The 27,000-nt window shown below is 41.6% G+C and overlaps 1 protein-coding gene across 3 annotated transcripts in view; it reads right to left on the bottom strand.

Annotated features, from left to right (window-relative positions):
- rcan3 (regulator of calcineurin 3) overlaps positions 1-27,000 on the bottom strand; it is a 50,409-nt gene that overhangs the window by 10,087 nt on the left and 13,322 nt on the right. The window contains exon 1 of one of the 3 annotated variants that reach the window (XM_080870471.1): positions 18,179-18,507. The exons of the other annotated variants lie outside the window; for them this stretch is intronic. Coding sequence (XP_080726597.1) covers positions 18,179-18,265 — 87 coding nt within the window. The 5' untranslated portion in view covers positions 18,266-18,507. Of the gene's footprint in view, positions 1-18,178; positions 18,508-27,000 lie in introns of those variants that run through there. 3 annotated transcript variants of the gene reach the window in all.

The raw sequence follows: 27,000 nt of genomic DNA, 5'->3' as shown, positions 1-27,000 counted from the left end.
AAAGAAGATTAGCGCTTTTACTCCTAATCCTCCCCCCTTTCCCCTCTTGTTTTATTTTCACGTCTTCTCCCCATGTAAGTGCATCAGGTCTTCTGTTGCTGAACCCCTCTGGGTAGCTGGCTTAACATCAGAAGTGACTTCACCTACAGGCCATGTGATACCATTTTTAGTCAGATTTGGACTTCACCATACAAGGTGCGTACTTAAGACGCTAGGAAAAGAGGTCAAGTTAGGAATGTGTGAATATCTTGACTCCTTTTAAGTGAAACTTAGCAATTAAAATGCAAAAATCCCTCAAAGCCAGAGGAGATTGAAGAGCATGCTTATCGCTAAATATAATGGGAGAGCTGGGAGTTAGGTATGTTGATTTAATATGAATGCTCTACGCTCAAAGTTGTGCATAAATAGCAGGAGAAGCAACATGTCAAGATGTTACTTCTCATATTACATATTGCATTAGAGAGGGTACATAGTAATCCTAATAACAGAGATTTATAAATCCATCTGTCTCTTGTGAGCCACTCAGTTTTACATAAGTGAAATACTAAAACCTAATTACAGAGGCCTAGGGAAAAATGTGTTTTCCCTGAATTTCTCATGAATGATGCAGGCAAAGAGGCATAAAACCCTCCTAGTGATAGCTCTGGATGCTATCAGATTGCTGCAGTTGCCCATACTTTGCATAGTATTCTGCAATAAGTCTACGGTGTTGGGGGTTGATGCATTGTGTGTTTCTTCTTCAGTTGTGTTTATACACCTGTCTGCACTTAATTATTAGTTATTATTAAACTCTGGCTCTCTTCCACGTCATGTCTTTGTCCTGTCTTGCTTCCTTCACCCCCAACCACGTATTGCCCTCCCTGAGTCTGGTCCTGCTGAAGGTTTCGTCCTGTTAAAAGGGAGTTTTTCCTTCCCACTGTCACCAAAGTGCTTGCTCATAGGGGGTCATATAATTGTTAAGGTTTTTGTTAAGGTGTTTTCTGTTTTGCATTGTAGGGTCTTTACCTTACAACATAAAGAGGCTTGACGCAAATGTTGTGATTTGGCGCTATATAAATAAAACTGAATTGAGTTGTCTGTGAAGGTTCTCAGTCCTCCAGGTCATCGTAGCCTAAAGAGCCTAAAGAGCTTTAAAAGAAAAGAAAAGATTTCTTAAAGATGTTTCAGCTTTCATCCGAGAAGCTTCTTCAGTTCTAAAAGCAACTGGTAGAGAGTCCCAGATTTTAAACCCTAGTGGAGTGTCACCAAGAGGGTCATGGACCCCCCTATTGATCCTCTGATTAATCACGCGAACCCCAGGTGTGAAAATGGGTGTGGGTCACAATCAGCCAAGGTTTCAGGTGAACCCATTGTGAAACCTAGCCCCACCCTATCATGTGATTTACTGAGGTCAAATGTCCCAGGCTGTGAGTGGGCGTCAAGGCTTCTGGGAGGGGATCTCAACACTGGATTATAGATGGCAAAATTGAAGTGAACTGAGTTGAATTCCTTAGCAACCAGTTGCTACTGGGTCACTGATCGGCCTCTAGGGCTGTATGACTGAGGCCTAAATGGTCTCACCTTTCAATTTGTTAAATGTTGTTTTCAGGTTCCTTAATATTTGCATGTGAGCACGACAGATTTTGTTTTAAATTTGAATTTTATATTTAATAAATGAACAATGGAACAAATCCACATGGACAGGCTTTTGTGGTCACTTTAGACGAGCAAAAAAAGCTTCAAACCTCACTTGTTACTAAACTGTTTACAGCCTACACTATGGAAAGCATGTTAGGAAACAGCTGCTTACACATTCAGCAGGTGTAAAACAAAATTAGCATTCACTTGAAGTTTTTTCTTCCCTCAAGGCGAATGCTTGAGGGAAGCATTTGTTCAGTACAATTTCCTAGCTACAGTACATTTGTACATTTGTATAGTACATTTGGTTTATCTGAGCTAAAAAGGAAAAGATGCTGGTGAGCATGCTCGCACTAAATTAAGATATTAACGATGCAGTGACTAAAATGAAAAGACTGAAGCAGTCACCTTAAAAAAGCTTTCAAGCGTCATATAGCTAAAGGAAATTGACTGAAGACAGACTCATGAGTCACAGTTGGTGTTTATCATAAGAGACACGTTTGTTGGTTATGAGTAAACTGGGGGTGGGAGGTTGGTAGCATTTGTATTGCAAGATCTTGATTTACATTTCAGAGCATTTTACATTTCCATTGTTTGTTACAGTTGCTCCTGATTTTGGTGTAATCGTGACTTGAGTATAACAACAAAGACACTTGTTGAACCTCTCTGTAGAGCCCGCCTCAGCCCTTATTCACACTGTGAATTTTCCATGAGCCTTGGCCAGCTTCTATGACTCAGATGTCATCAAAACTCCATGTGTAAAACTGATAAGATTATCATTTACATACACAGAGGCACACACACACACACCCACACACACAGTGGTGACTTCCTTAACCCAAATTGATATTTTGGCATGTGCAAAGACGTGGGAAAGCTCTGAGATCATGTTCCATAATAGCAGGCAATGTTTGTTTTACACCACCATATGCCAGCGCTGATAAACCCACGACTGATTGGTGCGTAACAAGTGAGCGTGCTGATCACTAATTTATGTGGCCTCTATGCGCAAACATGTTAAAGGAATGAGAGGAGGAAGACGAGGGGAAACGAGGAAGAAGAGAGGGGTTGTTGAGTTACATGTGGCTGAAAAGTGCCCTGCTCATCTGCCATCGCAATGTTCCCTGTGGTGACCTACTCCCTTTGTTCCCTTGTGTAGTGTGTGTTTGTGAGAGAGATACAGAGAGCAATTGAGCAAGTCTGTGGGTGATGTAGACAAAGCGTTCATGATTCTTCACTGTGTTTCCACAGCTGTAGGTACCCACACAAATACAATACGCCTACTATACACTCACGCACAGGGAAGTCTGCATAATAAAATAATTGGGCAGCGCCATTCGTCTCTAAGCACAGCTGAAGGACGACCGCTTTTAACCGCACAAAATCCTACCAGTACTCTGTGTCCTGTGAGAGCCCGAAGGACAACAGGTGAGGGAGAAGAAGCGAACAGCACGTCCTGTTTTTCATTCTCAACACAGAAGATTTAAAAAAAAAACAACCTTCACACCTCCAAAAAACAAACAAACCTGAAAATAAGAACAAGCTGGATACCGAATTGCTTCAGAACATAAAATTTGCTGCTGTTTATAATAAGGCTGTTGCTCACGGGAGAATTCCAGTGTGTGTAGAGTCTTTGGTGTAGACCGCACATTTCTCCATGTCACCTTTGTGTAACACCCGAGCTATAGCTCCACGAGCCAGATTCCCTTACTTTCCTGTCTTTGATTTTGCTTCTGCCCAGTTGTTGCGTAACAGAGCTACTCTGTCACAACATTCAAGCTGAATCTGTCATGGTCCTCGTTTTTTGGACCCTGAGTTATGATTTCTGAACTTATTTGTCAAGTATTTTCCGTTTGGCTCTTAGTTTGTTTGCATTTATTTGTATTTTCTTTTTTAATCTTTAGGCCAGGGGTGTCAAACATAAGGCCCACAGACCAGAACCGGCCCTGCAAGGACTCCAAACAGGCCCACTGGACAACTTTGAAAATTGGAAGGACTGCACAGATTTTTACCTTTTAACTGTATTTTCATGTTTTACAGCTTTTCCTATTGAAAGAGGCCTCCATCCCCCAATTGCCATTCGCACTACACAAAAAATAATTAAATAATAGTGATTATTTACAGCAGGGGTCACCAACCTTTTTGAAAGTGAGAGCTACTTCTTGGGTACCGATTAATGTGAAGGGCTACCAGTTTGACACACACTTCTCAAATAACAAATTTCCTCAGTTTAACTTAATTATGTGTTATCATTAATAATTAATGATATTCATCTATGTACGGACACTAATTATGTTAATTATTTTTCACCATAATTATAAAGAATGCAAGTAGGAAACAAGGTAGGAAACATAAATATCAATATGCAACGCTTTATTTCTATATATCTCTGCAAGTATTTACATTTTGAAGTGATCACTTCTACAACATTTTCACTTACCACTAACAAATTTTAACAAATCATGCACTGTTACATACATTATTTTTGTATGTATGTAACATACAAAAAATCAACTTTCAAATTTTACAGAACTTTTCACCAAATTGGCAGCATTTTAAAGCAAATTGCCACTGAGAACATCTAATATGGCTTTCTTTGTCTGTTAGTGGGAAACCTGGCATTGCATGCTGTTCACCAGTGTGTTGTAATCTGGGGTATAACTTGACACTGCAACTCTGAGTGAGTCTTGCAGATGTGCATCGGAGAGGCGTGTTCTGTGTTTGTTCTTGATGAAGTTCATGTCAGAAAAGGCTGATTCACAAAGATAGGTTGAACCAAACAGGCTGGCAACCTTCATAGCTGCTGTGCACACACCACTGTACTTTTCTGTGTCAACAAGGCACCAAAAGTTTGGTGCACCCTGATAGGCTTTGAGGTGGACGTCATTTTGCAATGTTACAATTTCGATTTCCACCTGTCCAGCATCCAAGCTGAACATTGAACTTAGTTGCTCAGCAATGCATGTTGTGTCCACATTCATGAAAGGATTGGAAACAAATGAGACGCATGGCTCAAGCTGATCAAGGTCACAAAACCTGTTCTCAAACTCTTGACCAAGTCAGTTTATGACTTGAGTGTACTTTTCTGCAACTTTGGCAAAAGTCTCAGATGCAGAAGCATTGTCTTTCAGCACCATCTGCACAGAAAGAAAGTGCAGCACCTTTTTTCTCTGTAAATGCACAGAGAAGATGCTCATCTGGGCTTTAAATCCATTTAAAGCACTTATCATGTCAGCAACAGTCTTACCTTTGCCTTGCAGCTCACAGTTCAAATGGTTCAGTTTCCCAGTAATGTCTGTTAAAAACGCAAGGTCAAGTGTCCACTCAGTGTCCTCCAGCAGAGATGTGTCTTCCCCTTTGGATTGCATGAACTCCTGGATTTCACCCAAAAGTGACAAAAAACGAAGCAAAATCCGTCCCCTGCTGAGCCATCGGATTTCCGTATGTAGTAGCAGGTCACCATATTCAGCTGACAGCTCCTCCAATAGCACCTTGAATGTTCTGTGCTGTTTAGCTCTGGAGCGGATGCTGTTTATGATCTTCACGACGGGAGTCATGACGTGCTCGAAGCCGATCACCTTTGCGCATAACGCCTGCTGGTGAATGATGCAGTGGTAATGCATGAAGTTTGGGAACTCTGTGTCACCTTTACAGTGAGCGATGAATCCCGTATGTCGGCCGATCATAGCAGGAGCCCCGTCGGTAGTCACTGATACCAGCTTTTCCAACGGTACCTTTTTCTTCGCGAAAAACTCCTTCACCGCGTTATAGATGTCAACTCCCTTCGTTGTTGTCTTTAGCGGCAGTAGTGTCAGAAGTTCTTCTTTTGTGGAGAAACCATCAAATACCATCCGGATAAAGACCATCAGCTGTGCTGTACTGCTGCTGTCGACGGACTCGTCACACTGGATGCTAAACCAACTGCACTTTGCCAGATCCTGATCCAACTGATTGGCCAAGTTCCCGGACATAGCCGACACTCTTCTAACAATTGTAGTTGCCCCCAGCTGGACATCAGAGAGAGTGGAGATTACATCGTTTCCATATTTCTCGTCTTTAAGCACAGTTTTTGCAATTATCATCATTGCTTCTTTGAAAACCTCCCCGTCTAAAAATGCCTTCTTTTTCTTAATCATGAAATGTGTAGCTCTAAATGAGGCTTCGGTTGCTTTTTGAGAGTTTTTCACCGGTCTCGTGAAAAAAGACTGCTGTTTGCTCAAACCTGCCTTTAATTCGCGGGCCTTTTCCGCTCGCAGTGTGCTGCCCTTTGGGTAGTTAGCATGGTAGCTTGTGTGACACGTTCGGAAATGTCTCTCCACCTTGTGCCGCTTTGCCGTTGCCACAGTTGCCCCGCAAATGAGACACACGCATGAATCTTTCACAGTGGTAAAAAAGAACTCTTCCTCCCATTCACTGTGAAAATTATATGTTTTCTTCCTTTTTTCTGCCATGTTTTCCTCATCTCCTCACCTTTGCCTTTGCTGGTCTTCACGGCAACTGTTTCCGTGGAGACCAGCTAGCACTAAATATTAGATCATGATCTAATATTTAATAATAAACTTTTTTTAATATATTATCTCTAACAAATTAACACCAATGCAATTGTGAAGAAAAAATAAAAATAGATGCAGCTTACTGGTAAGTTGTTATGGTGAGCTATTTTTAGAACAGGCCCGCGGGCGACTCATGTGGTCCTTGCGGGCGACCTGGTGCCCGCGGGCACCGTGTTGGTGACCCCTGATTTACAGTAATTCCACAGTAAAAAATAAAATAATCAAAATTTTCTGTGAATTTATGAACATTTTTTATAATTGTGTTATAGCACAGTCTTCATGGACTTCATTTTGAAGGTCATTATCAGGTTAGGCATTTTTAATGATGGCAACCTCTTAACTTAATAGTGCCTTTATTTCAACATTTTTGACAGAACAATTGCCATCTTTACGACCTCCACGTGTGCATGCAAGCGTGCTGGACAACTCGCAGATTTATTTGCAAGTCAGTATTTTATTGTATAATTGCATGATCTTAGTTTTTACTTGTTTTCACTAAAAAGCTATAGATATTATTTTAATCTGAATTTTATTTCCTCATACATATAAATGATTTCATGCTTCCAGCAGCAAGACGGCCCTTAAAAATACACTTGAAAAGGTCCTCTTGAATGCTTCTACTAGTATAAAGTGGGAAAATGGAAATTAGCTTTTACATATGATTACATTCTTGCATTACGTAATATTAACCATAATTAGCGTACACATAAAAAGATCTGCAATCAAAAGCTGCAGTTCAGGAACTGTCTGTGGAGGGGGGAAGATACATACAGGAGATCCAACAAAGAGGCAGGCACAACTGCAAACTAGCACAAAAGACACCAACATAAAAAGACACTAAGCTTGCTAGTAAGCTGCAACCTCTCTTGCAGTTTCTCCAGGGCCTTCCTTTCAGAAGCTTCCCCCTTGGGTTAATAGGGTAGTTATGCTCCTGACTGTAAAGGGAAGGCTGTCATCGCAGTGGCAAAAGGACATAACTGTGTGCATGCTCACAGCAGCAAGCTCAAAAAAAGATCAGACAGCATAGGGATGAGGTGTGCAAGTTTACTGGGAAATGTCAACATGGTTTTCGGTGGCAGAACAAAAGAAAGTAGTAATTTAAAGAGCAGTGCTGGGAGAAACAGGAAGCTGGTTAGAGAAAAAAACCCCACAGGATCTACTTCACACCTTCTCTACCTAATGAACTGGTCAAGTATCAGATGACTGTGACTTGAAGTGTTTTCCCGTCTTATGTAAAAGGGAGATTAAGTTTCTTTAATATGTAAACAGCACTAACGCTCAGCAGACCTGCAGGTTCTTCCTGTTCTTACTGACGGATAAACGATTTCAGACACACTGGACAAATACTGGAATGTATTCTCAGCAAGCTGTGTTCAAATTGCGATGTTTTCACAAAAGCGCCTACACGCTGTCACTTTTTATTGTTGTGTTTGTCAGCTCATTGTGTTTATAGAGTTATATAAGGTCCATTTATTTAGCTGTTAGTTTCCTGTCACTGCCGGGAACCAGCGAGTAGCATCATCTGCAACACAGCTACATGTTCCATTATTTCTTTGATGATGCCTGAAAATGCATCACGCACGCACAAATATAATTAATTATTTTCAAAATAATAGGTAACGCAGAAAAGGCATTTGATATTCGTCTGTAGCAATTTTGGACCTTTAATAGTAGACAAATAAAATTACAATAACAGCATTTAAATTAAGGGTTATTTGGATTGATGCTTGGTCAGAAACCGTTTCTCAGGATTCTTCAGATAGACAATAATGGTCGAGAAAATAATAGAGCAGCATAACTATAACAACCCTGGTTGGAGGGCAAATTAAACTAACACATAATAATAAAAACTACAATGAAAGAGGATTTGGTTAAATTTAACCCTAGCCTTAGACAACTTTAGATTTAGATGAAAAATGTCGTTTCAGTTCAAATTCACCCTTTCACAATGTTAAAAATACACATTAGCAGGCCCACGCGCCCCATTTCCAACAAGTTTATCTGAGATTTCCTTGATTTAAATTGACTGACTGGGCCACAATGCTCCATTTTTATCTGGTTTCCCATTTAATCCTGTACAGTATTTCAATCACCCTGGCACTCAGAGCACAATCCATGACTGTAATCCACAAGCTTGTTCAGTTCCATGTTGAATTACACCATTTGGCGTTTTGGATCAAAATGAAAAGATTAACCAAACCTAATTGGGACGTGAAGAAGGGTTTTGTTTTTTTCCCCTTCCTTTGGGGAATTACTCAGCTTTCTCTGCGACACGTGCCGAGCTTTAACACAGTCTAATCCAGACCCTCACGCTTGAATTGGATTTGGGTGAAAATCAACAAACTAGGCCACAGAGCTTCTGGGTGAGTGGGGGATGGTGTTACACTAAATATAGATAATGCTGGAATAATTAAGAAAATTCATTTCTTAAGTGTGTAGACAATCGTTTTTAATTACTGTCCTCCCTAAAGGACCAAACTGGAACCAATGTAATGAGGACGAACAAGGTAGGAAGATCTGATTGGAGAGATAACAGACGGCGCTGGACGAAAAATAACTGTACCTGCATGCATTTCTGTTCCAGTATACTTTCTCTAATAGCTTTCCAGTTGAATATGTATTATATTTAAAATATAGAAGACCCTTCAAGTGGCGGATTTTAGAGAAATCACAGTAAAAAAATAAAATAAAATAAAATAAAAACTCAAATTACAAAGAGGATTTCTTGAGTTTTCTAGGTTTTTAAGTTTCATTTATTGTGCATGACCACTAACATCCATTATCTACTCCTCATATAGCGTCTAAATAAAGGGAAATTATTTATTACACCTCGTTAGTCCCCTTTTTTCCCCATCTCAGATTACTGATAATTGTTCTAGCCATCTTCACATTAGTATTAAAGTAAAGGCAGGACTTTGAAAATCTTCTAACTTCAATTAAACATCTGTAAACTACATAATAGTTTATCTGTTTGTTTAAAAAACTGAAAGTCAATAACTCAAATGGCTTGGAAGTGACTTTATTAAACGTAGATTCTAATTGTACATATCCGCTAAATTTTACCACCACTTTTTTTCCAGCTTCTTTGAGAAATTTAGTTAACTGGCAATCTGGGAACCCATCTGCTATTATCTGATGACTTTACCTGTGGGGATAACTGCCAACATTTGCAGCTTCCATTGTATACAGCAAAAATCATTCGCCACGGTTTCCTGATCTTTGTTTACAATGGAAGAGACATTTTTAAAAGCTTCAGATGTTAGCCAGTGGGTTTTGAGACTGCATTTTGTAAAAATGCTACCTCTGTTTTACTCTTACCAGAGACTACTTACTCAAGCTTGATCCATTAATCCTATAAGCAAACTACAAACAGAAACAAGAAGCCTTACAGAAGCAAAAAAAAAAAAAACCCTTTATGTCCAGACACGTTCATATACATATAGATATCTATATATATACAGATAGATAGATAAAAATATGCACACACACACATATATATATATGTATATGTAAGTTACTGTCTTCCTTCTCTGACCCCAACCGGTCACGGCAGATGGCCCCGCCCCTCCCTGAGCCTGGTTCTGCCGGAGGTTACTTCCTGTTAAAAGGGAGTTTTTCCTTCCCACTGTCGCCAAAGCGCTTGCTCATAGGGGGTCATATGATTATTGGGTTTTTCTCTGTATGTATTATTGTAGGGTCTACCTTACAATATAAAGTGCTTCGAGGCGACTGTTGTTGAGTTGTGTACAAATAAAATTGAATTGAATTGAAGTTCAGCTCAACACGGCTTCATTGGCATAAATAGTTCAATAAACTGCATAAAGAAATACTTCATATATTAACTGTTTAAATATTTATGAGCAATGCGATCAACATCAATTCATTTTCTGTCTAGTATTGTTTTACATGCTTGATTGAGAGGTGTGCAAACTAGTGCTCCCCCAAAAGAGCCAAAATCCAACACATAACATAAATTACTGAACTTCAATAACTTAGTGAAACTTAAAAGAGTGTGTTTAATATATAAAGTCTTACACTCCCTTGCTCCACCACCACTAAAGCAGTTCATTAGGCATAAAGAAAGCTCAGACAGGACCAATCGAGCTACAACCCGAGGAGACTTGTTTATTCCCCACAGACGGACAGCATTTGGGCAGAACGTCCTTTCTGTCCAGGGTGGCCATCTGTGGATCAGTCTTCCCCGATCCATTAGAGAATGCTCGAGATTCAACTTGTTTAAGGCACAGGTTAAAAACTGGTTATGGACAAATCAAGTGTGTGATCATGTATAAGTTGTATAGTTTTAATGTTTTATTTGGGAATAGAATGATATGTGTGAGTTTGGTGATGGAGTTTTTATTATAAATGAATTATGAATTATTATGTCTATTTTTTAATGTTTTATGGACAACAGATGGAAATTAGCCCTTGGCTATAATCTGGCATGTTTACATTCATGTAATTTATTTTACATTTATGTTCATTAACATGCACGGTCCTAAATAAATAAACACCAGAGAGTTTCCAAAAACCAACATAAAAGCCCTGAACTGAAACATAAAGTACTTGAGTATTTTACAATACGCTTGTAACATGCCACATACAAATTATAGGTGCTCAGTGGTTTCTGTTGGCTGTTATGGCTACATTCAGCCTGGAGGTTAGGGGTTAGTGTTTTAGCTTACAATATAAAACATTGTAAGCTACTGTTAGCTTGTGACTACTTAGGATTAGGTAATGTGTCAGAGAGAAAAAAATCTGACTCAGTATCACTGGATAAACTCCGGATAAAGATTGTGCGTGTGTGTTTGTGTGTGTGCAGTGACCTGTACCAACATAGGGAATCACAGCTTTCCTCAAATCAGCCATTAACATTAGCATAGCAGCAAATCCTTAGTATTACAAAACAGTGAGAACAATCTGTGATTAACAGCTTTGTCTTCATTGTGACGGCTCTGAAAACACTGGGAAGGCATGTGAATGGGCCAAGTGTTATACAGGTGAATAAATACCTTGAGCAATGAGCTGAATTGACAGGGCCCAACGCTGCACTGCTATGCTGCCACTGCCAAGGGCACAACGTGTCCACGACAGGGAGCTAAAAATCAGTTTATAGCACAGGGAGACTCATTAATCCTATTACCGCCAACGTGGTCATTACGGTTTTTTTTAAAACCGATTTTTTATCGAAGCTGGAGCTTTTCCTCTTCAGCTCCATTTAGGCAGAACACACAGATGGTGATACAAGCACACGCATGAAATTTCTAGCTGGCTCGCACGCAGATCCGTACGCTTTTAAGGTGACGATAATCCAGAGAGTTACACAACATTACATAAGGTGGCTAAAAGATGCCACACCAACAGTCCTTAACTCAGGCCGCAGAGTACAGACAAATGAGCTCACCACTCTCACTTCCTACTGCTCACTCTTGCATTTTACCCTCTTTCAACATCTCTGGTGGCAATCAGTGCATTACTCTGTGGTGATACAGCATCTCTAGTGATGATTAAGCAGTACAGAAACAAAGGCAAGAGCATGCTGCACAGTTACATCACCATGTTTTGTTGCAGAAATATTATGGACAGTGATTCAAAATGGTAAAAGCATGACCCTAGATGCATCACATATCTACCAATGTACTTTTAATTCCTTATGAATTGCTCTGAAACAGGAGAGAAACTTTCATGGCCTAACAGTTTACAATGACATGTCAAATTCCTTATATTAAGACACCGAAAGTCCCAAAACTCCACAGTGTTTGATTTACTGGTCTCAGCAGATGGCTGATCCTCCTTGAGCCTGGTTCTACCGGAAGCTTCTTCCTGTTAACAGGGAGTTCTTCCTTCCCTCTGTCACCAAGTTCTTCCTCAAAGGGCGTTGTTTGATTGTTGAGGTTTTCTTTTTCCTATTGTAGGGTCTTTACCTTACAATATAAGTTCCCTTGAGGCCACTGTTGCTGGGATTTGTTATCTAACTAAAAGCAAACTAAAAGCAAAATTGCACAAAAAGAAAAGTGTACTTGTTTTTAGAAACTGAGACTCATAAGTGTGTTTATTTTATGATATACAATTGAATGCATAATCTATTAATCTATGTGCCGCATATGGATAAACACACAGCTCTATACTTAATATTATTAGTTTTTGCCCTTAGCTTTCACAGTGCAGTGTATACGCCATAGACTGCAGGGTATGTAAAACTCTTGCTGTGTTTTTCCTTAGTAATTGGCTTGATGTTGCTTTTTCAGTCCCTTGCATTCTCACAGCCATTTTTCTGAGACAGGAAATCTAATTGGAAATTCTGACAAGAAAATTATGTTCCACAAGAACCTTCAATAACAAAGACCAGTCACTGCATGATGCCGTTTCCGAACCCTTTGTCCTCGGTAAGTAAATTGGGAGCCCCTACATTCCATTGCAAGACCTTTTTTATTTTGCATCTAATCTTATCACACAGTCATGTCATCTTGGCTACATGGTAACCAGACACCCAAGCCAGGAGCATGTCCTTTGTTCTACGTCACCCTAACGGACACAGCACTAACCTTTAGCTGACACCTGAGCTCGAGCACTTATCTAGGGTTTCAGGCAAATGTGAATGCCGCCTGCCTAGTGCCCAGAGTGGGGGGAACAGGCACACCTGAGCCCACTGCTCAGACCCAGGATCGCTCAACCCTGCCAATATGCAGATCTAGTTTCCTACCAGCACAGAAAATGATACTGCCGATGTCTACATCCATTCTGCCTTCCCTACCCTACCCTTCTGTTGCTTCTCTGCCTCTTGCCTTACACAAACACCTGGTCTGGCAGCATCACAACAATGTTTTTAAATGTGAGTCTAAGATAACATGAACGCTCAAATCTAATGCATGGTTATTCGGTATGCACTAAGAGCTCTGTCAGTGGTATTTCCCTAGAATATTAAAACAAAAGGCCAAATGTCTAAGTGGGACTGATACATGTATATTTTTTTATCTTCACTCTGCTATATTGTACATAAGGCCTATATAAAAAAATTCCACACTCACCCTTCGGGCAATCTTTACCCTTCAAGCTCAGGTCCTCTACCAGAGGCCTGGGACACACACACACACACACACACACACACACACACACACACACACACACACACACACACACACACACACACACACACACACACACACACACATACATATATAGTTAGGGTTTAAGCAAAGGATAGAAAATATCTCTATATAAAACTATGGTCTAGTATATTGCTTTTTACCTTCCTGTGCTGTTTATATGCTTAAAATAAACTTCCTAAATGAAGTGTGATGACAACATGTTATGTAACGTAGCACATTAAAAAAAGACAGCGGGAAAGAATGAAAACATCACAGACGTCAGCAAAATCACTCTTCAGTTTTGCTGAACAACAAAAGCGCAGATTAGTCATCAGATCTCGTCTCCTTCCTCATAACCAGCGCGGTTTCTACAACAGCAAAGCGTGAGAACAGACGCAGGGAAGTGAGAGACGGGCAGAAAGACAGACAGTCGACGGGACAAATGGAAAGTGACCCAGGTGGATGGAGAATTCTCCCAGTGTCCTCTGCGAGGTGCTGTTTGTGTTTGCTGACAGAGATGTTTGTCTGTAGGTCTGCGAGTCCGCTGACTCACTGTTGTGGTTGGAGTGTGTGAGTGTGTCAGTGTTACTAGAGTCTTCTGTGTGGGGGAAATCAGGCATAAGTCGAAAATAGCTGTACTTGGTGGTTTGCAGTGTAGCCTCTGTGTGCTGTTTTCATGATGAGGCGGGTCTGACTGTCGGGAGAACCGATGGAGCTGTAAGTGTGAAGAGGTCATGATGTCAAAATGCTGTTTTTTCCAGCAACACTGATGTGTTAAACGTATCATAAAGATACTTTCGGCTGCTCCCTTACTCACAAGGGGTCGCCTCAGTGGGTAGCTCGGCATGTTCGATTTGCCAGATTTCTACACCCGATGCCCTTCCTGACTAGGGCTGCCACGATTAGTCGACTAGTCACGATTACGTCGACTATCAAAATCGTCGACGACTGATTTAATAGTCGACGCGTCGTTTGATGCTTTGTAAGATCACAAAAGACGCAGGAATAAGTGGCAGGATTTAAGAGTGTAATAACGGACTGAAACAGAAGATGGCAGCACTGCATGTACAAGGATGCCAGCTGCCGTTAAACCCCGAAGAAGAAGCAGCTGTGTCCCAGAATTCATAGCGCGGCCCAGCTCAGTTTACAACAATGGCGGCAGCTAGTTAGTTTTAATATTACTCTTATTATTCTTTCTGGGTCACAAAATAAATGTTTAACATATTTTCAGGCGAGAATGTAGCTGTGTAAACCTCAAATATCTGCTCAGTTTATCAGGACACCACATATTTTCAAAAGCGCTCCGACGTTTTCAGAGACGTCTGTTACCCACTAGCTCGATAGCGAGCCGGGAGCGAGGCTCACTAGAGCCGTGAGAACACCGGACTCCTGGCAAATCGTTTTCAAACCCACCGCTGTCTTTCGCTACTCAGGTTAAACATGATATATAAGTCACTTAGATAACTTAACGATGTTATTCTTTGGCTTTTTTTTTTTTAGTATTTTATTTGTTCCTGAGTAAATCGGTTTGGCTGAGATTAAAGTTATAGTTTTTACACAGCTGAATAAACGTCAAGCAGACAACTGATTATCAGAAGTGTGAGATGCTCGAGAATTTACTCCGGTGTCCCGTTATATTTTAGATAGCAAGGAGTTTATTAAACTTCACCGAAACAATCTGCAAATTTCATTAAAATTTAATGAACTATCATCTTGTCTTTATTTTTAGTTAGCACATACCTTACACACAGCTGTAAGCTAATGATAGTTATATAAGAGCAGATGCTGCTGGTGCAGTAAGCTGTAGTTTTACGTCCAATGGATGATGATCTGATTAGTCGACTAATCGCAAAAATAATCTGTGACTAGTCGACTATCAAAATAATCGTTTGTGGCAGCCCTATTCCTGACACATCCCAACAGGGATTTGTGTCTTCTCCTGGGATCAAAGGGGACATCTTTTGGTTGTTAGGCAAATGTGTAAAGCACTACATAGGCATCCTAATTAACGCCCACCCACCCTCCAAAAAAAAAAAAAAAGAAACAACACACATATTTTGCGACTGAGTGAAACCAGAGACGAACTTGTCAAGAGAAAGAGCAGGTCGACAGGCGCGCATTATCTATTTACACCTATATGAAAGTGCAAGTGGATATTTAAAAAAAAAATTACATGAAAGTGTCAACATCAAATCAAGCATGCATGGTAACTGTAACTGCAAAGGCAAGCTTTGTCCTAAAATACACTCACAGCATGCCAAAACATGCTACGACCTTCAAAATGTGTCCCGTGCTGTCATCTGCTTATGCTGGTACATTCTGCAGGTAATGACATGAGGTGTGCATGCAGTCAACCTGCACCTCCGGCCTTGCCGAACTTAACATCAACAGTCCTTTTGTTTAATCTAAAATGGATCCCAAGCACTTTCTGGAAAAAAGAGAGCTTTCTACACCATCAGCCTTCCCATTATTATGACAACAACCTACCCTGTGCGTAGCCTCTCAGTCTGTCTCATTAATGATGTAATCAGCAAAGACCCGAGCCGCGCCGTTTTCAACCATGTCAAAGCACTCACTTGTTTTTCTTCATGTTCCCCTTTCAAACACCAACACTGCTTAATCTTTCCTTGACGGGTCTATAAATAGCATCAATCCACTTAAGTTCACCCAAAGTGCTTTGGAACAAAACAGCATTCCGATTATTATCTGTCATCTACAGATTTAGGCATAGTAATAAAAACATGGGCCTCAGACAGGCTCAGATCTGGTTAAATGATAATAAAAAAAAACAAGAATAGACTGACGGGGAGGTGGGTTCAATCTGAGCGTGCTCCCCACGTGCCCATCTTTAATCTGCCCTCTTCTTCTGTGCTCTCCATCACTCTCAGTGCACTAGAAACCAGGATTACTAGTGTTCTTTGTGCTATTCAGTCCTCTGTCTGCTGTTTTAATTGTGCACATACCCCCTTTTCTTTGGCGGAGTCTGTGAGAGGTGGGCTGATAAGAGCGGTTTGACAGGAAGGTTTAGTGAAGACTGTCCTCTGATCAGACTGGCCTGCCCCTGTCTGTGTCTAGCCTGTCAGAGGAGGACGGACGATCTAAAGGAGCAGCAGGTTTTAATGAAGGTTTTTCACAGCGAAAGAAATGACACATCCAACCCTAGACTCCCCTTGAAACACACAATCATGAACTGTACAATAAATTAAGAGACATTAGGTCACGGGTGAGTCGAAATCCTAAATAATCAACACTTTAGAGGTTCCACGGTGAAGCTCGTCAGTCGTTTTTCTTACTCTAACATCCCCTAGGGAAATTTGAATCTCCTATAATTGGAGAACAACTGCAGGGTGATACATTGGTGTCTTTCACCTTGGCTGGTCTGCAGTGGTTTAGAAACTGTCAGACCTGGGAGCAATCACAGCAGCTGCCTGGCTAGCTAGGGGCCACAGACCATAGGATGAGTCAGTTGTCAACAGGGACTGTTTTTTTGTGTTACATATTTACAGCATAAAACAGGAGCAAACAAGATTTGAGCTTCTGTAGGGTAGAAAATTAGCCTATATCACCAGAGCACAACAGCACTTAAGTGTGAGAACCACAGAGGGATTATTTGGAGTTTGTAGGCCAGATAAGTCCTTATACCTCCAGACTGCACTACAGCCCCTTATACTGCTACTTTATTTTGAATTCCTTCACCCTTTTCGTATTTCAGTCATTTTTGGTGATGAGTCAGATCAGACAAGCAGACATGCAGGCAGCAGGTGAGGGAATATATTCTGACATGGAATTTCCAAAGGGTTTAGCGGGTGAGCCAAGCTTTGGCCGACCATCTGCATAGCCTTTTAAGCCTCAAACTTGGCATGTTGTGGTGCCAAAGGTGGGGTCCTGAAGCTCATTTTGAACTCATCTGATTGCAACTGCTTTCCTGACCGACAGTTTATCAAATACCTGTATCTGATGTGTCCCAAGGCAGGGGTGGGCAGCTGATTTTCCCTAAGGGCCCAACTGAGAAACTGGAGCTGTTATGAAGTGCCACACCACAACAGAACTGAGCAGAATTGACTTCAGCTTAGTATTAATTATATATCACTATTAGAGTATTGGTGCATACCTCCACCAGTGTTTCACGTGGGCCCTTGGGAAAATAAATTGCCCACCCCAGTTCTGAGGGCTTTTAGAAAAACACTGCCATAGGGGGTGCAATACTGAATTTATAGTGACACAAATGTACTCAAAGGCAAATCTAATTGTAACTATTAGCCCCCCCCCTTCCATTATCATTTCCTAGGGCATCAATTTCAATCACTTATACCAGGATTTTTTATGCCACTGCATGTTTATTCATGTTCACCAAGTTATTTTTATATTTTTTTCCGGCATCACGTTTAACCTGATGTACCTGCAATGCTGCTGTAAGGCCAGATATAAAACAGAGGGGGGGGGGGGGGGGGGGGGGGGGGGGGGTACAAGACAGCCTGTTCGCCACTGCGTCTAAGCATCGCCTCGCTTATTTCCATACATGTGTCTTGCATGGACAATCCACTTCATCATACCCCATTCCAATATCCCCTTGCGAGCCTCATCTTATAATTGCCGTCTATCTGAAGCCTGACACACACACACTGACGCATACACAATGATTCCTTAAAAAAAAACATTCGTGCATTTTTCAGCAATTTTTGCAATTCATTCAGCGTCAATCACTGCGGCGTGCACGCGCGGCGCTGCGCGTGCGTCTCCCCGAGATGCGGCTCCCATTGATAAAAATCCTCGTTTGAGGAAGGGCTGCATTCAACGTCACCCAAGACATTCATGCGCTTCTACAGGGGCAGCATGCAGTCGCCCCGAGCAAACTGCTGCACAACACACCGCAAAAAGCAGGCTTCATTTCAACGTGCATTTTTTATGGGTGAACCGTACCTGCATTTTATCTGATGTAAACACCTCAATATCTACTTCGCAGGCGATGATGGTCACCATCTCCAGTTTCATATTTATCGATGGCATTCCCCTTGCGTGTTTTGGGTTTTTAAAAAAATGAGTAAAAGTCTTTCTCTTCCACTCTAGCAGGGCGCAGAAAACGCAGATATCTGTCGCTTTTTTCTCCAGGAAGCTGCGGTTAAGTCCGGCGGACTGTTCTGGATGGTTTCTTTTTTAATCGGCTGCGTGAGTCGAGGCTGGACTCCTCGCTGCACTTACGCGCTGCTGTGAGTGATGCTGCAGCAACTGCACAAACTCTCTCCGTCTCTCTCTCTCTCTGGCTCCTGCCCTCCCCGCTCCTGGCTCCACATTGACGTCATTACCATCCTCACGTTCGTCTTGTTTTACGCCACTGTAGAGCTTGACGAACCACGCAGGGCGCACTGCAGAATTCACCGGCCGGTTTATTCCGCTTTTGTTGCATTTTATTTTTATTACAATTGTCTTTTGTGTTCGCGGGGTTGAGGGAGAAAAATGTGTCACAACCATCTTTGAAAAAAAAAAATCAATCCATGTTTACGTCAAACAACACCAGCATCAGAGTCACACAGACCAACCCATTCATTAAGAAGAAAGTCGTGTTTACACCTGATGTCTTTGTGATATACTGACAACAAATATGGGGTGGACAATGAGAGCAGAAGCTGTATAAGCACCAGTTCAAGTGTAGCATGAGAGATCCTCAACTGTACCGTTACGGTTCACTTCTTCAGGGAGTCAGAGAGGAGATAAGACAAAATATCATCTTACAATAAAAGCGAGGAGCTGATTCAACATTACCTTTCCAGAAATAGACATCAAGTTAATTCAATACATCTCAGATCACAAGGTTATATAGTCAGTATACTGGAGCGTGGAGGTGTATGGTTTGGATTTTCTGCTGAATATTCTCTTAATCCACAGCATCCGTTTTAGTCCAGCATGATTTCTAGCAGTATCAAGTTACACAAGGCTCACAGCTACATGTCTTTGTTTATTATAAAGTTCTTATGCGACCTGCTCCGGGACTACAGATGTAAATTAGCAGTTCTGCTATAATGTTTGCACCTTATATTTCTGGTACATTGGTGTCTATTAACATGTGCTGTCACTGTTATGAATACAATCCTTGTGAAATCAACTGTTAAAGTCAATCCTATACAAGCTGTGTTTGTGTAGTTTTTCTGCCCAACACAGCACATTACATACACTCTGATTACTGGCTTACCATCAGCACTGTGAATGAAAAATATGTTTTCCGCTGAAGGCATCCGCTGCTTTATTTTTTGCCTTGTCAAGCCACAATTGCATAACCACAGATGTCAGTTGTTTGCTGCCTTCAGTTGACATGGTCTGTGACTTCATGAGAATAGGAATATACAGACAAACAACAAGCCTAAAAGCCCATCATGCCGATGTCTGTCTGCATGCTGTTAATAGATATACCTTATTTTGTCAGCATTTTGATGCCTCGAAAACTTTTTAAGAACTTTTCAGTTACTGGTTTGTACTTTAGTGGTACTGTGGCTCTTTATGACTCACAATAAAGCAGCTGATGAAGCTGGTGATGCTGCCACAGCTCCTTGATTATACTGAAAGACTGAGTTTCCATTCCACTTGAAGACCAATCATTTTCCAGATTCCACAGACATTATGCCATTGCGTAAAATGCTAACACACCTTGTCTTCTTTCCATCACTCAGATCATCTGTCTCTCCAGCACTCCATTTCATAATAATAATTGTCTAACCAGCCGAGACAACAAAGTCCCTATAAGCCATTAATATTAAGGCTCTGGGCCGTGAGGGCTATTTCTGTCTGTGTGTGTCAGGCATTGTCCACACTGAGCAGACGGAGAACATGAGAAAGATATTTATGGATGACTGTGACATTCCTCCAGCAGACAGTGTCAGTCACTCGGTCTGGAAAAATTCCCCTGTAAAAGCCACAAAACACAACATATCAGACACAGTAACATGTTGACCTTGTCTGAAAAGCACCGTCAGCTGCTTCATCTGTTGAGATTGAAACTGTTTTAGTCTTTCAAGTCATGGCAGCACGAGCAGGCAGCGCTGGTGATGATACCTGACAGGTTTAGATGTTACATCAAAAGCACTCCCACAGCTCATTAATCACACGCAGAGGAGTGATAAAGCGGCACGCATATGTCGTCTTTTCTTTTGAATCAGCTCTGTTTACTTGAATTTAATGTAGTCTAAGTTTGCCAGAGGTTGTGATCATTTATTTATGCCCTCTTGGAAAATTCTCTTTTCACTTTCCCCTATTTACAAAGCTTTGAGTCAAAGCTGAAAAAAAAGTAAGTTTCACTTCCTGTTAACAGAAAGATCAGCAAAGCAAATGTTTGCAGATAAACAGAGATTAGGTCCTTTCTGCCTGGAACTAATCAATTATTACTTCTGGAATATTGTAACATACTGTAAAACAGTATATTATACTATGTGGCACTGCAAATTTACCACTTACAGCATGTAGCACACATGCTGGTGATAACCAACCTGCATGTGAGTCTGGGGCTACTTCTGTATATCCATGCACATCTTTGTTCTGTAGGAGGAAGCTGGAGTACCCACAACCACATTTCTGCAGAGACAGGCTCCCAGCCAGGCCTTAGATTCAAACCCAGGATCTTCTAGCTGAACCACAGTTACTTACTGCCCAAACTGGACAAGCAGAAACAAATGAATAGATGGTTATATTTACAATGATGCACTGAGGACGACAGATAAAAAAGGGGATCTGACACATTGAAATGATAACACATTACATTTCAGGTACCACCGCAGGCTCCCCCTTTAGCTTTGGCTTAATAATATGAACTCATATTATATATATATATATATATATATATATATATATATATAAAAACACCCAGCACGCCCCTGCGGGCGGTTTATCCTTCAAGCTCGGGTCCTCTACCAGAGGCCTGGGAGCTTGAGGGTCCTGCGCAGTATCTTAGCTGTTCCCAGGACTGCGCTCTTCTGGACAGAGATCTCCGATGTTATTCCCGGGATCTGCTGGAGCCACTCGCCTAGCTTGGGAGTCACCGCACCTAGTGCTCCGATTACCACGGGGACCACCGTTACCTTCACCCTCCACATCCTCTCGAGCTCTTCTCTGAGCCCTTGGTATTTCTCCAGCTTCTCGTGTTCCTTCTTCCTGATATTGCTGTCATTCGGAACCGCTACATCGATCACTACGGCCGTCTTCTTCTGTTTGTCTACCACCACTATGTCCGGTTGGTTAGCCACCACCATTTTGTCCGTCTGTATCTGGAAGTCCCACAGAATCTTAGCTCGGTCATTCTCCACCACCCTTGGGGGCATCTCCCATTTTGACCTCGGGACTTCCAGGTTATACTCGGCACAGATGTTCCTGTACACTATGCCGGCCACTTGGTTATGGCGTTCCATGTATGCCTTGCCTGCTAGCATCTTGCACCCTGCTGTTATGTGCTGGATTGTCTCTGGGGCATCTTTACACAGCCTGCACCTGGGGTCTTGCCTGGTGTGATAGACCCCAGCCTCTATGGATCTTGTGCTCAGAGCTTGTTCCTGTGCTGCCATGATTAGTGCCTCTGTGCTGTCTTTCAGTCCAGCTTTGTCCAGCCACTGGTAGGATTTCTGGATATCAGCCACCTTCTCTATCTGCCGGTGGTACATACCGTGCAGGGGCCTGTCCTTCCATGATGGTTCCTCGTCTCCCTCCTCTTTCTTGGGTTTCTGCTGCCTGAGGTATTCACTGAGCACTCGGTCAGTTGGGGCCATCTTCCCAATGTATTCTTGGATGTTCGTTGTCTCATCCTGGACTGTGGTGCTGACACTCACCAGTCCCCGGCCCCCTTCCTTCCGCTTAGCGTACAGCCTCAGGGTGCTGGACTTGGGGTGAAACCCTCCATGCATGGTAAGGAGCTTTCTTGTCTTTATGTCAGTGGCTTCTATCTCCTCCTTTGGCCAGCCTATTACCCCAGCAGGGTACCTGATCACGGGTAGGGCGTACGTGTTGATGGCCCGGATCTTGTTCTTACCATTCAGCTGACTCCTCAGGACTTGCCTGACCCTCTGCAGGTACTTGGTGGTTGCAGCTTTTCTAGCGGCCTCTTCATGGTTCCCATTCGCCTGCGGGATCCCCAGGTACTTGTAACTGTCCTCTATGTCTGCAATGTTGCCTTCTGGTAGTTCAATCCCCTCAGTTCTGACTACCTTCCCTCTCTTTGTTACCATCCGGCTACACTTCTCCAGTCCGAACGACATTCCAATGTCATTGCTGTATAGCCTGGTAGTGTGGATCAGTGAATCGATGTCTCGTTCACTCTTGGCATACAGCTTGATGTCATCCATGTACAGGAGGTGGCTGACAACTGCTCCGTTCCGTAGTTGGTATCCGTAGCCAGTCTTGTTAATGATCTCACTGAGGGGGTTCAGGCCTATGCAGAACAGCAGTGGGGACAGAGCATCTCCTTGGTAGATCCCGCACTTGATGGTGACTTGTGCTATGGGCTTGGAGTTGGCCTCTAGTGTTGTACGCCACATCCCCATTGAGTTCCTGATGAAGGCTCTTAGGGTCCCATTGATCTTGTACAATTCTAGGCATTCCAGTATCCAGCTGTGGGGCATTGAGTCATAGGCCTTCTTGTAATCAATCCAGGCAGTGCACAGGTTGGTCAGTCTGGTCTTGCAGTCTCGGCTGATTGTTCTGTCTACCAGTAGCTGGTGTTTTGCGCCTCTGGTATTCTTGCCAATTCCTTTCTGTGTCCCGCTCATGTATTGACCCATGTGCCTGTTCATCTTAGCCGATATGATGCCTGACAGGAGCTTCCATGTAGTACTGAGGCAGGTTATTGGTCGGTAGTTGGAGGGGACCGGTCCCTTCTTGGGGTCCTTGGGGATCAGGACCGTCCGGCCTTCAGTTAGCCATTCCGGGTGTCTCTCGTTAACTAGCAGCTGGTTCATTTGTGCTGCCAGACGCTCGTGGAGTGCATATATATATATATATATATATATATATATATATATATGTATATATATATATATATATATATGTATATATATATATATATAAAATGGGGATTTGATTTAAAAGTATGTCCAAAAATTTATGTTTAAGAAGAAAATGTACAGAAACAACACATATGAGTAGAATTAGGTCTGTTAAATTAAAAATAAGGACTAAAGGCAGTAAGGAATGGTGCAAAATCAGAGCTAAATAATTAGTTCACATGAATGTCGTGGGTGGGTCAAGGTTAAAGGAGCGCTGCTGTGGCCACTGGCATCAACAAACCGTGCAGACCACTGCATGTGTTGTTCTCGGCTACCGAAGCGCAGCTTCCTTTGATCTGTTTTGTCGCAGCTGATAAGTAGGATGGATCGCCGCAGATGATGAAGCACTTTTCTTCCTCTCTGGCCTCATTCTGCAGCTCTGCTCCTCCTCATTCTCAATTCTTCTCTCCTCATTCACAATTCTCTCTGTTAGATCTCACAGGATGAAGAGAGCCCAAACAAGACTTTGTGCAGGAAAATATAAAGGCTTATATAAAAATCTGAAAGAAAAAACCTGAGGAACACTACGTTTTTCATTTTTTCCTTTCAAATGCTGGCAATTTAGAGGGTTAACAGCAGAACTGAAGATGTTCTGGTCTATTGTTAGCTATAAGTAACAATGCTGTTATGGTCAGCACTGTTTTATAGATTCAATTTACTGAGGTACGCTGTATGTATATGCTTCCATAAATTCCACGTCATACAAAAATCTTCCTGAGGCCAAGATGAGAAAACCGATACCACTCTTACATCTGTACGGTTAATATGTGGATTCCGGCAGCGGTCTATAAATTTAGCTTCACTTAAAGACTGTTGGCAAGGTAACAAAATATGTCCACCAGCAACTCCAAAGTACATCTCCTAAAATAGAAATATTCTGTCAAGTTTAATCTGTTTGCTTAAGCTGCAGCTAATTTAGTAGTGACACAGTAAAAGCTGCAGTACGGTTGTCTCTTTTTGTAGGCAGATATTGACAGAACAGTGTCTAAATATAAAGTGTAAAGATACATGCCAAGAACACGGTTAGATTTAGGAAATGTAAACCCCTGGTAACCTAATGTGTTTTGTCTTTCACTTAAACCTCGCTTCTTTATGACCAATAAGCGGTTATACATGCAATTATCACATAAAGTGCAGTCAATAGGATAGCAATCCAGCTATTGCTCTCTCTAATGTGCACAATGCACTTCATAAGAGATGAGGAGAGGAGTGGACGGAGAGGCAGCAGAGATGCTCAAAGGATGAGACACTGTCTCAGACTCACTGACGAACACAATTTGTATTCTGAAGTGGAGCTCTGCAGTGGAGCGGGGGGGGGGGAATCAGGGCAGTGGATCACCATTGGTGGGCTGATACACGCATGCTCATAGTATGGACACATGCATGCACATGCACATATATAACCAAACGCTTCTCTGCACAAGCACAACTCTAATAACTGCATGCAAATCTACAGTATACTGTATATTGCCTGTGTATTAAAAATGAACACAAAGACACGCGTTAGTATATGTTTACACACAAACACATGTACACATACACACATGCACTCCATCTCTTCACTGCCAACCTCTTATTACAACAGGCTACCTCACTTGGCCCAGCCAAACCAACTGTAGTGCCAGCGCCAATGCAGCTGCTGTAATCTAGGCCAAGCTATTTTTATAGCAAGCAGCCAAGTACAGGCGCAGGGAGCCAGAGGGAGACAGAGGGATGGGAGGATAAAAGAATGTCTACAGGGCAGAGAGACAGATCTACAGAGTGTAGGTGAGACAGCATGAGGCAGAAAAGAATAGCACAGAGAGGCAGAGCTGGTGTAGAGGGAATAAAAGTAGTGAGGGGCTGAGTGAAACAGAGTGAAAGAGAGCAAGGTCCTGCTGTGTGCAAAGTACAGCGTCAAAACCTGAAGATGAGCACACAACAGAAATGACGAAAACAAGTAGCCTCCATCAACACTGCTTCAAAGCCCCAAACGTTTTTTCTCTTTTTAATCTGGTGGTTTGAATTCTGCAATTGAGCTCAGAAAATTGAGGGGAGGATGATGAAGCTGCTGAAGTCATTCAGATGTGAAATATGCTGATAGACGAGAGTTTTACATGACTTCTGGCAATCAAACTTTAATTAACAGTGATAGGCACAACTCCCAAAGGTCAAATCTGACTGTAACTATTTTCTCCTAATTAACAGAAATGAGCCTGTTAACATGGGAAATCTGCACCTATGCAAACAGAATTTCAATATGTGCACTGCACTCCTGGGTAGGGTTCAGGTGTAAAAAAAAGCTCATATCGTGTACTTACAATCAAGATTTAGCTAGATAAATCAAAATCTGATGACAGCTGCTGACAGATCAGCATTTTTGAAAGTTACTCTTAAATTATTCATTTTTCCCCTTAAAATGTATTGTCATTAAATATGTAGTGGTCATAGATTTGAAAGCACATTTGACATCTTGAAATTCTCTAATGTACCTATCTGGAGAATAGCCGTGCCAACATTAACCTGTGAGATAACGATACACCAAAGCAACAGCAATCCTGGCAAATTAGCTGATCTCAGCGCTAGCCGACATCAGCTGAAGGCTCAGCTGGCACTCTTATCCATATCCACTTCTACATTTTACATATGGAATGCTATTTAAACTCCTTCATAATTGACCACAATTGCTGTGCATCTGCAACCTCAACTCACCTAACCTAACCAATGCTGTGTCTACACATAACAGACTTAGCAAATAACCATTTTAAACTGTAAATCTATGGAAAAATGCTAAGATAACACAGTTTTACCAGCATAAAATAGTATTTTTGCATTAACAAGCTGATTCTCAAAGACCTACTCTATTACCCCCAAACTTGGCATGTGTTGGCATGGTGTACAGTGTGTCCTTAAAAATGTGAAGAATCCTATTTGCAATGGCTTCATTTTACAGCCTGACAATGATCCCAAACACACCACAATAAAAGCATATCTGGATAGAAAACCGCACAATGGATGGAACACTATCAGTAATGGATTGATCTTCCCAGAGCTCGGACATCAACATTATTGAAGCAGACAGTGCGGGATCATCTTGACAGAGAACACTACAAACGGCAGCCAACATCCAAAGAATAGCTCTGAATGTTGTTCAAGAAGCCCTGAGAACTATTCCTGAAGACTACGTAAAGAAATTACAAGAAAGCTTAGATAAAGGAGTTCGATTGGTGTTGAAGCTCGTTAGAATTGTTCAAATTCTATTTTTTCCTTATATATTGTATTTCCATGTATTTTTGCAGACGTTTTAATAAATCACTGCTCAAGATTTTTGCACCGACACTCTACAAATATCAATTTTCTGAATTGAGTGCTGCAGAACTATGATTGTTACCATGACTGTCATCAGTATTATCAGCTTGTTTGTTAACAACTTCCCATTCAATTGTTTCCCATTTAGCATCTTTTGGGCATGTAGCTATGGATGGTGGTATTGTAGCATCTTAGACGCAACAGTTACCTGCTTTTATACATTAATACAATAGAAATAATAATTTTAACCGACTAAGGAAGGGCAGCAAATATTTATTTGTCTAGTCAACTGGTCACAGTCATTCCTAGTTTTATAGTTCGACTTAATAGCTTTTTATAGTTATCTATTAACCATGTTTTATTAAATACATTCTTTAGTGTGGTGCATTTCAATTCTAATAATGTGCAAATTTGTTAAGAAATGAAATTTTAAAAAAA

The sequence above is a fragment of the Rhamphochromis sp. 'chilingali' genome (assembly GCF_963969265.1).
Source record: "Rhamphochromis sp. 'chilingali' genome assembly, chromosome: 21".
NCBI lineage: Eukaryota > Metazoa > Chordata > Actinopteri > Cichliformes > Cichlidae > Rhamphochromis > Rhamphochromis sp. 'chilingali'.
This window is presented reverse-complemented; position numbering and strand designations above follow the sequence as displayed.